Source organism: Pteronotus mesoamericanus, unplaced genomic scaffold (genome assembly GCF_021234165.1).
Source record: "Pteronotus mesoamericanus isolate MK-2021 breed Mesoamerican mustached bat unplaced genomic scaffold, CSHL_Meso_final contig_221, whole genome shotgun sequence".
Taxonomy (NCBI): Eukaryota; Metazoa; Chordata; class Mammalia; order Chiroptera; family Mormoopidae; genus Pteronotus; species Pteronotus mesoamericanus.
In genome coordinates this window covers 6,354,612-6,370,975 of record NW_026555092.1, presented here as the reverse complement: position 1 = coordinate 6,370,975, position 16,364 = coordinate 6,354,612, and the positions used below count along the sequence as shown (strand labels likewise).

General features: G+C 38.4%; 1 protein-coding gene across 1 annotated transcript in view; it reads right to left on the bottom strand.

The window, feature by feature from the left end:
* The window catches only part of STX12 (syntaxin 12), a 39,018-nt gene that overhangs the window by 11,027 nt on the left and 11,627 nt on the right, over nucleotides 1-16,364 (bottom strand). The window contains exons 2-6 of the mRNA XM_054571831.1: nucleotides 13,299-13,368; nucleotides 11,686-11,785; nucleotides 7,139-7,276; nucleotides 3,465-3,508; nucleotides 1,787-1,892 (exon numbers count right to left, since the gene is read on the bottom strand). Of these exons, the coding sequence (XP_054427806.1) occupies nucleotides 1,787-1,892; nucleotides 3,465-3,508; nucleotides 7,139-7,276; nucleotides 11,686-11,785; nucleotides 13,299-13,368 (458 nt within the window). The remainder of the gene's footprint in view (nucleotides 1-1,786; nucleotides 1,893-3,464; nucleotides 3,509-7,138; nucleotides 7,277-11,685; nucleotides 11,786-13,298; nucleotides 13,369-16,364) is intronic.

Sequence of the window (16,364 nt, the reverse complement as noted above, 5' to 3'; positions counted from 1 at the left end):
TGTGATTAGATGGTTGGAATTTTCAGCCTGAGTCTGGGGAGAGGAGGGGTACTAGAGGTTGACTCAATCTCCAGTGGCCAGTAATTTAATCAATCAAGCCCACAAAATGAAGCCTCCACAAAAATCCTAAACAGGCTCTGAGGGTTCTGGGTTGCTGAACACATGGAGGTCCTGGGAGAACGGCACAACTGGAGAGGGCCCGGAAGCGCCGCATCCCTTCCCACATGCCCTGTCCTAGCATCTCTTCCATTCGTCTGTTCCTGAGTTTCATCCTTCTACAATAAACCAGTAATCCAGTAAGTAAGTTGTTTTCCTCACTTCTGTGAGCCAGCGCTTTGGGAACCTCCAGTTTAGAGCCTGTCAGTCAGAAACACAGGTGACAATTGGGACTTGCCAATGGCATGTGAAGTGTGGGCCTGAACTCAACCTGAGGGAGCTGAAGCTAACAATAGTGTCAGAATTGAGTTAAACTGTAGGATACCCAGCTCGTGTGGCAAAATTGCTTGATGTGAGGGAAAAACTCACACATTTGGTGGCCGGAAATGTCAGGAGTGTAGTGTGAGAGTACAGGAGACACACAGGAGTATGTTGTTTTTCTATTAGAATAGGGTTTGCATGTTAGACATAGGAAATAAATGGACATGAAAATCAAGCCTTATTAAGGAATTTGGAATTAACTCTGTTAATTGTGAATTGCCCACTACATTCCTGACATCCACTAAGTTACGTTGCTTACCTTAGCTCACTGTGTCTCACTCCCTGCTATACCAGTATTTCTAATGTTAAACAACCAAGTCGATGATTAGTAGCAGTAGGTAAAAAAAAGAGAGATGCAATATCTTTGAAGGAAATTAAATAATCAAACTTGAGGATGAACTGTCTCATTTAAGACCAGATACTGAATGGGATTCAGGGCAGTGGGTCTCAACCCTGACTGTATATTATCATTTGGAAAATTAAAAAAACAAATAAACAAACAAAAAACCCCATGCCCAGGGCCTCTTGTGGATATTTGCCCATTTTTAACCTACAAAAGATAGGAGGTTCACACAGTTCAAGCTAATAATTGGTGTGTAGGGGAGGAGAGCTGGTGAATTAAAAAAGAACTTGTCCAAGTGATTCTAATACGCTGTCAGGGTTCAGAACTATTGCCACAGGCGAAGGTCAAGGAGAAGTGCAAAGCCTCTCCTCTCTACAACCTTCCTTCCCCTGCTACCCCCCATCCCCAGGGATGGCAGTCTTCTGCCTCCATGGAGGTGGAAACTACTCAGGTAAGAAAGGCCCTGATACCTCTCTCTCAACCCCCACCTCAAAAATTGTTCCAATTTCTCTGACTCACTGAAGTGATATCCACAATTTAGGATTAGACTTTGGGATGCACAAAAATGGAGCAAATCTTTTGGCCTACTTTTATTCTGGGCTATTCAGACTAAGCAAAGGGGCTCCCTGTAGAGCCCTACCTATCCTAGGGACTGGCATTGAGGTTTGGGGATAAAGTCTTAATGAGCAATAAAATGGTTGTTTGCCTTGCTCTGTTCCCATGTATATTCTTATGGAGACCACAAAAGATAACGGTGACTGAGAAAACGGTTTGGGTACTCTTGGGTACCATGGCCAATGATCATCGTAAGAGTAGTTCAAATTCACCACTGATTACATTGAAACATAATATCCAAATCACACAGTGACTCATTTCATGTTTTTTCACAATGACTGAGAGAAAATCCGAGTGGATTATATGGTGCAGACATATTGAGTCAAACAAAAAACATGACGTCTTTCTCACCTCCAGCTGCCGAATTGCTGTTTCCCTCTCTTTAATAAGTTCCAGATCCTGTTCGGTGATGGCCACTTCATCCTCTTGGCTCTGCATCTGGTTCCATTCCTCATGGCTAAAGGGAGACAAGCACCCTAGTTCACTACTCCTCTCAAAGGTGTACATGAGACATCTACAACATCTCTACTGCCAGAAGAGCCTATCCAAGGACAAATCCCCTGGCATCAAGCAACAAAGTCCCTGCAGGCTGCATTCTTCATATCCAGAGGCCAAGTGCTGATAACACCAAGAAAACAAACTCCCAGCTTTCATGGGCAAGGCTGAGATGAAGTAGGATTATGAGGGATGACACTCTTTGCTGCTTCCATTTAGGGGTACGCTCTGCAATCTTGCTAGGGCTCGCTAGACAAAGAAAGTAGGCAGAGATCTGAAGTCAGTGAAGTATACTGGCCCATTCTCCTCCAGGGCACTCTCAGAGTGCAAGCTGTGCTGCTATCCTGGGTGCTAAATGGAAGAAGAGCAGGCTAAATGACCTGGCAGTCCAACAGAAAGACATCTCCTGGTTTTCAGAAATCTTAACATTATACTTTGGATTAAATACCTCCTAACAGAACACCAAAGTAAAAAGTTAGTGAAATGTCGTAACTCTTCAGGTATGTCATTTAGAAGAAAGGAATGGGATACATTATGCTAGACATGAAATACTCCAGAAATACAGTATTATAAGCATTTTTTTCCAACAGTATGCATAAATCATATGTCATCTTGACATTGTTTTTAATATTTCCACACTGGCTGCTGTGGCTCAGTGGATTGAGCGCCGGCCTGTGAACCAAAAGGTCGCGGTTCAATTCCCAGTCAGGGCACATGCCTGGGTTGCAGGCCAGGGCCCCGGTGTGGGGTATGCCAGAGGCAACGACACAATGATGTTTCTCTCCCTCTCTTTCTCCCTCCCTTCCCCTCTGTCTAGAAATGAAGAAATAAAATCTTTTTAAAAATATATTCCTGTCATGTGCTGGAGATAGAAAGCCGAATAGTACAGCACCCCTGGGAAGTGTTCATAACAGATTCTGTGACTTTAAACAAAATGACATATATAGGCTAACTGATATACAAGAATTAGGTTCCTATGGGGCATCCAGTAAACATTATAAGGGAATGGCATTGAACAAAATGGTGTTATTCAAGGACCTACTACAGTTGATACAATTTGAAGAAGTTAAGAAAAGAGACATTTTTCAGATTCAAACTACTTTCTCTTTTAATACTCCTAGAAGAATGAGTTTCCTACATTTTAGAGATGAGTAAACAAATACCCACTAACATTGAAGAATTAGAGATAAAATGATAAATCTAAATTAGAGATAAAATGGTTTAGACCTCCTAGCCTGTAGATTTGTGGCTTAATACTTATTCCTAGTGTGCCAGCCTCTCTCCCCAACACAAAGACATCAGGGGATTCCTGGAATTTTTTATTCACCTTGAAATTATTCCTTACATAATTCAAAAACTTTGGAAAAACCCATGGTTTTGATGTTTTTGTTTTATTTGGTAGATTATAAATTACCCATACCAGGTCTCCTCTTATTTTTTTCGTTCTTTTCCCTCATTGATTTTTAAAATTAAAAGTATAAAGAATAGAATCCCATCTCAACTAGCCAGCAGGTTGTCTGAATAATTCCTTTACCTGTCAAACGAGACGAGCTGCTCCTCTCTTTGCCTCTCTTCTGCCTAGAAAGCAGAGGACATTACTGCTGCTGTTATCCAGAAACATGTCACAGACACACAGACAATAGCTTCCTTTAGCTAGAGTGTAAAGAAGCAACTCCCCTTGGCTCCAACAGGACCTATAGAAAGGCACAGGGCTCTGGCAATCTGTTTTGACCAGGAAATGGGTGAGAAAGCAAATCTGCATTCCAGTTCAGGCTCAGACAGGAACTACACTAAACAGGATGGACAGGAGCCCTGGAGGGTGTGGCTCAATGGACTGAGTGCCAGCCTGAGAACCAAAGGTTGCCAGTTTTATTCCCAGTCCGGGCACATGCCTGGGTTGTGGGCCAGGTCCCCACTAGGGGGCATGCAAGAGGCAACCACACACTAATGTTTCTCCATCTCCCTCCCTTCCCTCTCTCGAAAAATAACGAAATTTTTTAAAAAATTAAAAAAAAAAACCCAGGATGGAGAAGATATGGGCAAAAGAGAGGATTAAAAAGTGATAATGTCCCTGGATGGTGTGTCTCAGTTGGTTGGGCGTTGTCCCACAAACTGAAAGCTTCATGTTCATTTCCCAGTCAGGGCACATGCCTAGGTAGCAGGTTCAGTCCTAGGTTGGGGGTGCATACTAAAGGCAGCCAATCAATGTTTCTCTTCCTCTCTTTCTCCTTCCTTTCCCCTCTCTCTAAAATTAATAAGCATGTTTTTAGATGAGGAGAAAAAAAAACCTAAAGAAAAAAGTAATAATAAATGATAACCTATTTTAAAATTTGGAGGAAGGTGGATTAAAGGAAAGTTGAAAACTTAAACAAATTTTTAAAACATGTAAAGATTTAAAAAAATGGACATTTACAGCATATTAGGTACTAAAATAGCAAAAATCAACCTAATTCATATGTTTAATTTTGTAATTAAGAAACTAAGAAAAAATGTTAAGAGCAATTTATTGCTATTTTTTAAAAAGCTTTCACTTTTTAATATAGCAATAATTAAAAGGATAAGCAAAATTTTAAAAATTTTCAAAATTCTACTCATGCATTGTGGGACCCTGGAAGTTTTCTTTTTTTCATTTTTACTTTGTCCCCAGGTCAAGAAATAAAACACTACTAGTGTCCTACAGCCTACCTGAGTGCCCTTCTCCAATTGCAACCCCCTTCCCTCTCTTTAAAGAAACCATTATCCTGACTTTGTGATAATCATTTTGTTGTATTTTACATATATAATGATATGTCTTTATTTAATATCATATTACCTGATTTTGAACTTTACATGAATGGGATTACGTTGTTTGGTTTGTATTCTTTCATGTTTTGATTGGTCACACCAGATTATGCCACATCTGTCCCTGATGCTGAAATGTAATTTTGGTTCATTCATTTTCTTTGCTGTATAATATTAAAGTATATGAATAAATCACGATGTATTTATCTATTCTACAGTTGAGGGACATTTGGATACTTCCAATTTTTGACTACTAAAAATAATCCTTCTATGAACGTTCCTGTACATATATCCTGGTACCAACATATAGTTTTTCCTAGGGTAGAACTACTGGGTCATAAGGTATACATGCGTTCTAAAGTTACAGCCAAAATGTTTTCCGGTGGTTGTTCCAATTCATACTACCACTGGCCAGGTAAAAAAGTTCCTGTTGTATTGTATCCATAATGAAAACCCTTGGTGTCCACAGAATTTACAATTTTTGCCCTTCTTTTGGACATGAAATACTAAGTCTGTGGGGTTTCAATCTGCAATTCCAAAATAGAGCTGCTGATAGCAAACTCTCTTTTGACTGAAAATGTCTGTGGTCCTCATTCTGGATATCTATTTTTAATGGGTTTAGAATTCTATATAGCCAGTATTGTCCTACTTAACATTAAAGAGGGCACTCTCTTGGCTTCCACTGTTGCTGATGAGAAGTCAACTGTCAATCTAACTATTGTATCTATAAAGTATTCTATTGTTTCTCGCTGGTTATTTTTGATTTTTGTCTTTGATGTTCTGAAGTTTCTGTTATATGTATCTGGATGAGAATTTTTCACTTAACCCTTCTGGGATTGATGAGCTTTTTGAAACTACAGATTAGTCTTTCATCAGTTGTGAAATATTACCACCCATTACCTCTTCAAATATGTCTGTTCTATGTTTGTTCTACTCTTGCTCTGTAACTCCAATTAAAACTGTTAGATAGTCTCACTTCATTCTTTATTTCTCACAATCTTTCTTCCTTATTTAACTTCTTAACCTCCTGTCCTATGTGTTGGATAGCATCCTCTAATCAATTTTCTAAGTAAACCACCCATCCATGAAGTTTTTAATTTTTATATTTTTCAATCTAGAGAATCTTTTGACATTTCCCCAAAGTTTTCTGTAGTTTCTTGCTCCTTTCAGATGTTTTCAAATCTTTCCTTTCTTTAAACATAATAAGTATAGTTGTTCTATAATTCTAATAAGAAGTCTTAGTAAGCCCTGACTGGGTAGCTCAGTTGGTTAGAGCGTTATCTCAATATGTCAAGGTTTCCATTTCAATCTCCGGTTAGGGCACATATAAGGAGCAACCAATGAATGCATAAATAAGTGGAACCACAAATTGCTGTCTGTCTGTCTCTCAAATCAATAAATAAAGTTTTTTTAAAAAGAAGTCTTTGTAAGTATTTCACCTCACTGTTGTTTCTACTAGTCCTTGTTCAGGGTTGTTTCTTTGTGCCCTTGGTTATTTTTAATTCTATGCTGCTTGCTCACACATCAGAAACTGTTTGAGAGTATTGTTTCAGGGCTAGGGTAAAGGTATCTAAGCAGAGAGGATTTCTATTTGTTCTTCCTGGCACGTAGGTATCCACCAGTTCTGGACTACTTGAAGCTTGAGGCTTTTGCACCATTCAGGTAGCATGAATTTGTCCAGTCAATTTGCCTGAGGGTTACTTTGTGGTACAGTTTATAGTCTGGATTTCCCCTCCCTGCTGCTGTACTCTACCTGCTCAGCTCAGTGATAATGCAATCTTTTTGCAATCCACTGGGGGATATAGTTTTTTAGGGTCCAGTTTTATTTGAGGAGCATCTTCCTTTAGATTCTCCACCTTGCATGGACCCTGAGCTTTGACTTTCATTCACTCTCATGTCATGAGAACATTAAGACTGAAGTTCAAGTTTGTCCTCAGTAAACGTACTCAGTGCAAAACCATGTTCAGCGCTCTGTTTACCTCTATAGGTTCTTACATTCTCTTAGATTTTGTCCTTAAAATTTTAATGGCTGGTAGGAACTTCTGAGAAGTTGGGTTGTTAAAATCTAGTGTTTGTTAATTCCTTTCAAAGAGAAGTCTAGTCTAAATAACCTAGCCTACTACATTCTAAGGAACAAATTTGTTCTTTCTTCTTTGCTTTTAACAGAAGACCAATATAATAATAAAAAAATTACACATAATTCTGTCACTTTTTAAAACCTTTGTGCACATTCCTTTCTAGTCTTTGACCATATAAAACATTTTTCTCCCCACAGGTTATATCAATCTGCCATTTTTACAGCAGCTAATGTCTATATTTATTATTTGGGGGGATAGTAAACAAAGGCCAGTGGTCAGTAGGAAAAAAAAAGACTTAGGAAAGAACATCTTGAAATTTGCAAAGGTCTTCTTTGGGGAATAAACTTACAGAAAGTCGAGATCCAGCTCTTGCTCTGGCAATACTCTCCTTTTCCTTTTCAGACACCTTTCTCTGCACAGTCTGGAAATTGTTTAAGGCTGCAGAGAAGTCATTCATGAGGCGTTCCTTCTGAAGTCTCTGCTGGCGCTAAGGAAATTAAACAGAAACTTGAAATTGCATACTAAGCCCAAATCATTTGGTTTTAATACCCATTAAAAACAATATCATATGACCTGGCTGGTGTGGCTCAGTGGATTGAGTACCTGCCTGTGAACCAAGTGGTCACTGGTTCGATTCCCAGTCAGGGCACATGCCTGAGTTGCAGGCCAGGACCCCAGTAGGGGGAGTATGAGAGGCAACCACACATCAATGTTTTTCTCCCTCTCTTTCTCCTTCCCCTCCTTTCTCTCTAAAAATAAACAAATAAAATCTTTTTTTAAAAAAAGTAATATTATACCCCCTAAAGATTCCCTACTAGCAAAATTATTATAAAATAGGCTCTTCCTTAAATTAATAATTTTGCTCTTTGCTAACTCAAATCCCTGGTTAATATTATAGGCCACATCAGAATTTTCATTCTGACAAACCTGAGAAGTGGGTGACATTTACTTTGTAAGGTAATCTCAGAGGGAATTGCAATTCAGAATTTTGGTTCCCCAGAGAATCAAAAGCAGACTAAATACCTTCGGACTCAAACTAGACCCAAAAAGAGATTTTTTTAATTAAAATGTTAAAACTGTATTCATCTATGCTGAGTGCAGAGCTTCTCTGAAAACCTTTGGGTCATTTTCCTTTACCCTATGGTGATGCTTTTAAAACTTTGAGAACCTGAAAACTAGTTTGTATAATTACAAGCTACTTTAACTAAGCTTACTGATTCTGTGCCTCAAGAAAAGCACATACTAAGAAAACTTGCTGTGTGCTGAGGACATCGAAGTAAAAACTCATCCCTGACCTCAAAGAGCTTATACCATGTCTTTGTAAATAAAGGATACAGACATACAAGTAACAAGTCATTATGATAAATAATTGCTTATCTAATCAGTACTATAGGAGTTTAGAGGCAGGTATAATCAGTAAGAACTCAAGGGGTCAAAAAGGCCCCAAGAGAAGGTGGTCACTTGAAGAAAGAGTAAGGCATGAATAAGCAGAGAGAAGGGATTAGGCAGATCCAGACAGGAGAACAGTGTGCACAAAAGCATGGCAGTGAAATCTGGAGAGGCTCTGTGAGGAGATAGATAGTTTGACTACAGCCAAAGGTGTTTTTCATGAGAATAGCTAAAAGATGAAGTTGGAAAGGCAGGGAAGGGGCTAACTATAGCAGGCTTTAAAATGCCAAGCTAATGAGTTTGGGACTTAACCTCTAAGAACAAAACAAAATGAAGTTTTCTGAGCAGGAAACATGATGGATACAAAATGACAGTTTAGACAAATTATTTTGTGATGGTGTAGAAAATGGAATGGGGGAAAAAATCAAAAAGATTACTGCAATACTCTAGGTTTAAGGTTAGAAGGATATGGTATCTGTCAGTAATGGGAACACAAAGGAATGAATTTAAGAAACATTATGACTTAGTGGCTGTAGGGGAAGGGGGCAGAGTCAAGAATGACTCAAATTTCACACTTGGGAGAGTAGCAGTAATATTGAAAGCAAATTTGGAAATGAGAAACCTTTTTTTCTTTTTCCTGGGATTTTTATTTTATCATAAACATTGTAACAATAAGGGGAGAAATACATCATTCCCCAATTTCACTGTCCAAAAATACTATCTTTCAAATATATTATAAACATCTTCCATGTTACCATACTCTTGACAATTATGGTCTTTGTTACATAACATTTTATTAAGCTGATCTAGTAAACTTTATGTAAACATGCCTTCTATTATAAATAAATACTTTTATTATAAATAATTTATATTATAATATAATTTATATTATAATATAATAATTAAAATATTTATAATATAAATAAACTACTATAAATAAAGCTGAAGTGAGCCCTAGTGTAACAGCTAATATTTATACAGTGCTTGCCATGTGTTTGTGCTGATATAAGTACTTAGTATAATAACTCATTCAATCCATACTAGAACCTGTATTAGTTAGGTACTACTACAGTCCCTGTTTTACAAGTCAGAAAACCGAGGCCTGGCAATTGGTTAAGAAATTTGTCTATGGTCACGTAGTCAGTGGCAGGCAGCACTTAAATCCAGGAAATTTGGCTCCAGAGTACATAGTTGGGGTTTTTGGGGGTTTTTTTTCCCCCTCTTAGTACTTTTTTTCCTCAGGACAAATTTGGGTGAGTGGATATTAGGTAAAAAGGCTCAAATTTTCTGACAATGTAGATCACCAATCAGCTTAGTTAAGGGGTTTGGGTGAAATGGGAGGAATTCAGTATAAGACAACACATTAAATTTTAGATGGAGGCAGTATATTCAAGAGGAGAGTTCAGAACAGGAGTTGGCAAGAGAGGCTTAGAGGCTAGGCTGGAAAAAGATCTGGGGGCGATGTTCATAAAGAAGACAGGATGCTCATAAAGACAGGACTCCTGAGGGAGAAAGCAGAGAGTGAGAAAATTCCATACGGGATGCAAGGCAGAGCTACCGTCTCAGAGGAGGGTGCGACTCAAGCTGGTGTCAGGAAAAGCAGGCCAGAAAGGGATCGCCAGAGTTGGGGGACAAAATGGAAGGGAATCATGGAAAAAAGAAAGTTTTAGCAAAGACAGGATGGGCAAGGGGACCAAAGGAATCAGAGAAGTGAGTAAGAACCAAAAAAGACCCAGATTTAGCAACTAGAAGATCACTGATAATAGTACGTAAGTACGAAAAAAATACTGAAAGTAGAATGTATGGCTTGATGTATAGGACAGTAGCAAAAGATGGGTAACGCGGCTAAGATTAATTAGATGAAGAAAGACTTGAAAAGGAATAGAGTATTCAGCACAATAGAAGGAAGGGAATCAAGGAATTATATTTCACCAGAGACAGTATATTTACAGATCTATTTCAAGTTTTTAATGACCCAAGATAATGGAAGGGAACAATAGCATGCATAATCCAAAAATAACTTCTATTTGATTTTGGAATACATTAGATCCATTTTCTTTTTTTGGTAGCAGATTTAACTTTCTATTTATATTTTGCTTAGGCTACTATTTAACTCTTAAGCACTTTCAATACTGTTTTCATCAGATTCCTTTTTTACTGCTACTATTTTCTACAAGTATGTATTCTCTAAGTGCACAGCTAGGAGGAGAGGGGTAATTTTGGAACAATTTAGAGACACTGGATGGCAAGGGAGGATTTGTCCATAATTGAAATTATCAGCATGAGTAACAATGAAAACAAACAGCACACAGATGGATAACCAAAGGGTGATTAGATGAAGATTACTTTTTATCTTAGCTACTTTGTAGCAGGCTGAGAAGGCATCTAGCCTTGGATCCTCTCTCTTGTGCAAGAGGTCCCAAAACTCCAAATACTAAATGTATACTTTGTTAAACAGCTTACCAGGCATAAATTAAACTAGTGATATTCAACCTGTTTGGATGGAGACACACAGTAAGAATGTGACATCTTAATGCAGTACCATATACATGAATATATACAAGTTTCATGTAACAATAACATACTCTATTTCTACTCTATGTCACAATACACTATAATTATTTTATGTTCCAATAGCCACAACTCATAGACAACCCTGGGATAAGGAAGTTGTAGGCTTCATCTTTAGAGCCATCAGAGATAGGACATTATCATTTAAAAAGTTCAATAATAAAAAGCAGTATGTTAAGTGTCCTCCATGAATGGTATAAGCAAAAATGGACTCAAAAGATTTAGATAGATGAAGGTTTGGTTTCTTCTCTAGAAGAGAGAGGATTTGAGGTAGACCATGAACGACAAGTAAAACAGTCAAGCCACAAAGGAGTAAGCACATCTGACTTCAGCAATGTAAGAACAAAAGGCATGGCATATCAAGGAAACCAATGACTCCTACAAAAAGTGTGTGTTTTTAAAGGATTTAAATGGCCACTAAGTAAAATGACTTAAAAAGTGAAATCCTTTTTCCTGATCATTTTCTCAATCTGAGACCTATGAATGACTCATGATTGGACATGAGAGTGACTGCAAAATAGAAAAGACATATAATTGAAATTTATAGATACTGGATACAACACAAACTAGGATCATCCCTGAAAATGTAAAGCTGCTATCCAAAACCTAAAAAGATGCAAACACTGAGATTCTCCTTCAGTTAAACCTATTTTACTAATATATCAATATGTTATTACTAAAAATAAGAGCAGCCACTACATACTGAGTACCTACTAAGTGCCAGGTAATTTGTGCGATCTGGTGCATACATTCTTTCTCTTGTTACAATGGCTGCATTTTCGCATTTTACTGATAATGAAATTGAGGTTTAGAGAAGGTCTATCTAGCACCAAAGGAGAAGTTATTTTTGTTTCACACACTGTCCTCCCATTAAAATAATGTCTTTTCATATTAAAAACCAAACAAAACAACAACAAAAACCCAGAAAACACCTACCTGCTCTGAAGTAGATAAGGGAAGGGGCAAGGTCCCTAATTCCTTTAGTAATTCATTTGTTTCCTTTGCAAGCTGATTTGTAGAATGTTGTAACTGTTGCCTAAGAGAGAAGAAACATGTTTCAGGATTTTCTCACTTCTTGAGAACTGTCACAGTTAGTATCAGCTTGTTCTCAGAACATCTCACAAAGCAGGGGATGAAAATGCACTTGAAGAAATGGGTTACTAGATGCTCAGGTTCACAACCAAATTCCAGAGCAACTACCCAGTCAAACCCTCTTCAAGGCTTCTTCACATTATTGAGTAGAAAGAACCTGCCTCAAGTATTGAAGCCTGTTGATCAGGTATTTTAACTCTTTGGGAAGAAAAGAAAAGCATATCAGTTCTGATAGAAATATAAGAAGAGAAACCGCTCTAAAGCTACATCTAAGCATTTTAAGACACTGAACTCTCACAAAACTCCCACGCTGAGTTGCCCAGGGGTTCTGCACGGCTACTGTCACAGTCCGCTTCCTAGAGACAGAATCCTGACACTGGCCGTTTCATAAAATGTGCATTTAAAGCACAGCTCCTACCCTGGAGAGAAACCTCCAAAGATCTCCTCCCAAGTCCTTGCTTAAAGCTCATGTTCTTTCAGCATTACCCTTGACTTGCTACTGGTTCTTTATGCCTTGACTTTCTGGTCCTTCCCTCTAAAAACAAAAAAGTCCTATAGTGTGTAAATGCATATAAGGAGTAGAGGGGAAAGGACATTAAAGAGGGAATAATATGTAATATATTAGGTGGAATTGAAAAGTAGTGAAAATACAAAAAGGGCTCCTGTCAGCCATGGTTTCCTCTGTTATCTGGCCATGTCTGCAAAGATTTTAAGGGAGGACAGAGAAACCACACTACTAATTATTAATGGTTTTTCACTGCAAAAGAGACTCCAAGATAAAAAACAAGGGTGTCAAAAATAAAGGGGAGTCAATCAGGAGCCTGAACATCCCAGACAGTACTAACATATCCAGAGATATTTCACACCTCCTTGGAAAAAGCTTAAAGTAGTAAGTCATTCTTTCACTTCACAACGTCTAAAACAGGAACAAAGGACATTGTTCAGTATATTTTAAAGATAAATAATAGAACTTCTAACAGCAGAAATGTACTCAAGAAGGATGTGATAAAAAGAATCACCTGTCTCTACTACCAGTCAACTATTATCTCTGGCTCCCCTGGGGTCGTTCTGAAGCAATTTTTCTAATAATGTATATAGTTGGAAATCCAAGTAGATGAGATGACCTCTGTAGATCATCAGGAGTCCTCTGCCAACAGGGAGGGTCAACTTAGGCAAAGTATAGTTTAAGAGAGGTAGGGGTTCCCTTTTCTATTTCCCTAAACTGTTCTGCTAAACTGCCCAAGGAAGGAAAGAACAGATATCAAGGACTTTAAGAGGCAGGAAAGGTCACAACCCATTAATGTATTTTGTTGCCCCTCTTTCTAGATCCTATTGCTTTGTGTCCCACTGCCTCTCCTTCTGACATCACAGGCCTGACACCTAAGCTTTCATGTAGCAATGACATTGTGTCCTGGAAGGGCCCTCATAAAACCCAGCTTCATTAGGAACCTACTCACAGATTTTCCTGTAGCTTGGTGGAGTCCTGTTTAGTTCCTAGTTGGCTCATCAAATTCTTTATCTGAGCAGCTGAGAAGGAAAAAAGATTTGTTAAAAGAAAAAAAAATTTATCATGAGCAGTCTATGTCTAAGATCACCAGTTTTTTCCCACATCCTGAATTAAGTACATGCAACTAATAGAAAGTTTGCTATGATCAAAACCTTGGCATATACATTCCCTTAAATTCCAAGGTTCACCTTTGTCCCACAGAGTAACTACATCTCTAGGTGGAAGGTGGTAGTTTTTTTCATCACCCCCAAAGAACTTCCGAATTTTTCCAGATTTCCCATGGCACTGGATAAAAATTTAATCATGTTTAAAAGGGTCTTGATAGCAAATATAGGCCTTAGCTGATAATGGCTCAGTTGGTTGGAGCATCATCCCGTACACTGAAAGGTTACAGGTTCGATTCCTGGTCAGGGCACATACCTAATTAGTTTCAGGTTCAATCCCCAGTCAGGGCATATATGAAAAACAACCAATCTGTTTCTCTCTCACATCAATGTTGTGCACGCGCTTGCGCGTGTTCGCTTCCCCCCCCCCCCTTCCTTCTTTCCTCTCTAAAAGTAATAAAAAAATGTTCTTGGGTGAGGATAAAAATTTAAAAAATTTTTTAAATAAAATACAAACAAAATGGCCTTAATACCAAATATCACAATAAAAACTACAATCCACTAGTACATAATAATTTTTTACAGCAAACATTTTTGGAAAGACATGTATTACTTATTATTAATAAAAAGTTACCAATGCCCTGGTTGGTGTAGCTATGAGAGTTGATTGCCAGCCTGTGAACCAAAGGGTCACTGGTTTGATTTCCAATCAGGGCACACACCTACACTGGGGGGGGGGGGGGTAGGTCCCCAGAAGGGGGCATGTGAGAGGCAACCTATCAATGTATCTCTCACACACTGATGTTTCTCTCTTCTTTCCCCCTTATTCCCCTCTCTCTAAAAAAAAAAAAAATCTTTAGAAAAACCATTTTAAAAAGTCTGTATCTATGTGTCTGTTTCTGTTCTGCTTGTCTGTTTATTTTGTTTTCTAGATTCAATTTTTGATAGACATGTACTACTGCCATTTTATTGTTCATATTTTTTACCTTTTCTCCTTCTCTCTCCTTCCCCTCTCCCACTCCTTCTTCAAGAAGAACCTATACTATTTTATGTAATCCTGGTTTCGTGGGGATGAACTCCTTTAGCTTTTTCTTGTCTAGGAAGCTCTTTATCTGCCCTTGGAGTCTAAATGATTCTTTGCTGGGTAGAGCAATCTTGGTTGTAGGTCCTTGCTTTTCATCACTTTGAATAATTTCTTGCCAATCCCTTCTGACCTGTAAAGTTTCTGCTGAAAAATCAGCTGAGAATCTTATAGAAGCCCCCTTTTTAGTAACTAACTGCTTTCTCTTACTGCTTTTAAGATTCTCTCTCTGTATTTAACCTTTTGCATTTTAATTATGATGTATCTTCATGTGGACCTCTTTGGGTTCATCTTGCTTGGGATTCTCTGCATTTCCTGGACTTGTATGTCTATTTCCTTCACCAAGTTAGGGAAGTTTTCTGTCATTATTTTTTCAAATAGATTTTCAATTTCTTGCTCTCTTTCTTCTCCTTCTGACCCCCCTAGAATACAAATGTTGGTACACTTGAAGTTGTCCCAGAGGCTCCTTACACTATCCTCATTTTGGGGGGATTCTTTTTTCTTTTTGCTGTTCTGACTAGATGTTTTTTGCTTCTTTATATTCCAAATCATTAATTTGATTCTCTGCTTCATCTACTCTGCTGTACTATCAGTTCCTTGTAAATTATTCTTCATTTCAGTTAGTTTATCCTTCATTTCTGACTGGTTCTTTTTTATGGTTTACATGTCCTTTTTTTATGCTGCTGAAGTTCCCACTAAGTTTGATGAATATCGTTATAATTATATTTTGAACTCTGCATCTAGTACATTGCTCGTCTCCATTTTTGTTCAGTTCTTTTTCCGAAGTTTTGTTGTGTTCTTTCATTTGGGACATGTTTCTTTGTCTCCTCATTTTGTCAGCGTGTTTGTGCGCGTGTGCACGCGCGCGTGTGTTCTATGTATGAGGTAGAGCTGCTGCTTCTCCTAGGCTTGCTAGAGTGGCCCAATGTAGTAGCTGTTCTGTAGGGTCTAGTGGCACAGCTTCCCCAATCACCCAAACTGGGAAATACAGGTGTGTACCCCCATGTAGTCTGGATACACCCTCTTGCTCAGTTGAGCCTTAGGAGGGATTTACTCCAAGGCCTATCGGCTGCACGGGCTGGCTGCGACCACTGACCACAAACCACTGTGGAGGATCAGCTGTCCCGAGTGATGGTTGTTCTGCAGTTTAGCTGTAACTTTGATGTGGTTGTGAGAGGATGTGAGTACCACATTTACCTACCCTGCCATCTTGACCAGAGGTCTCCTGTCTATTGTTTTTAATCCATCTACAATAACAAACCTTTGTAATATCAAAGTAATCTTTTCAGACCCCTCAGGATACAGCCATCACACCAGCGCACGAGATTATAAAACCACAGAACCCCTCTTCTTCTTATCTTGTCCACATACCCTCTCTCTATTGTAACTGACAGCTATCCTATAAAGAAGTATGTGTCCCTCCATTTTACTTTTCATCCAATCTCAGAGATATCCCTGCTTTGCTTTCTCCCACATCTCTAGTCTATCACCAGTGGATTTCACACAATCCCTTGAGACTCTCCTTTGATTCTAAAATATAAAATAAGCTGTAAAACTGCCATTCTCTTGACCATTTGCTCAATCAACTGAGATTTTGATTCCCACCAACTGACATCATTTTGGCTCAAATAAACTCTTATAAGACTTTTTCTTAGGATGAACTTTCTTTCGCGGACAGCCTCTAAGTCTGACGAGAAACAATGATTAAGCAAAATCTTCTTAATGATTGTTGTGTGGCTTTGCTCCTAAGTGGAAGCAACCTAGCCCTTAGAAGTATGCATGAGTTATTTCTCATTAGCCAAAACAATCACTGTATCATAGATGTTTCAAC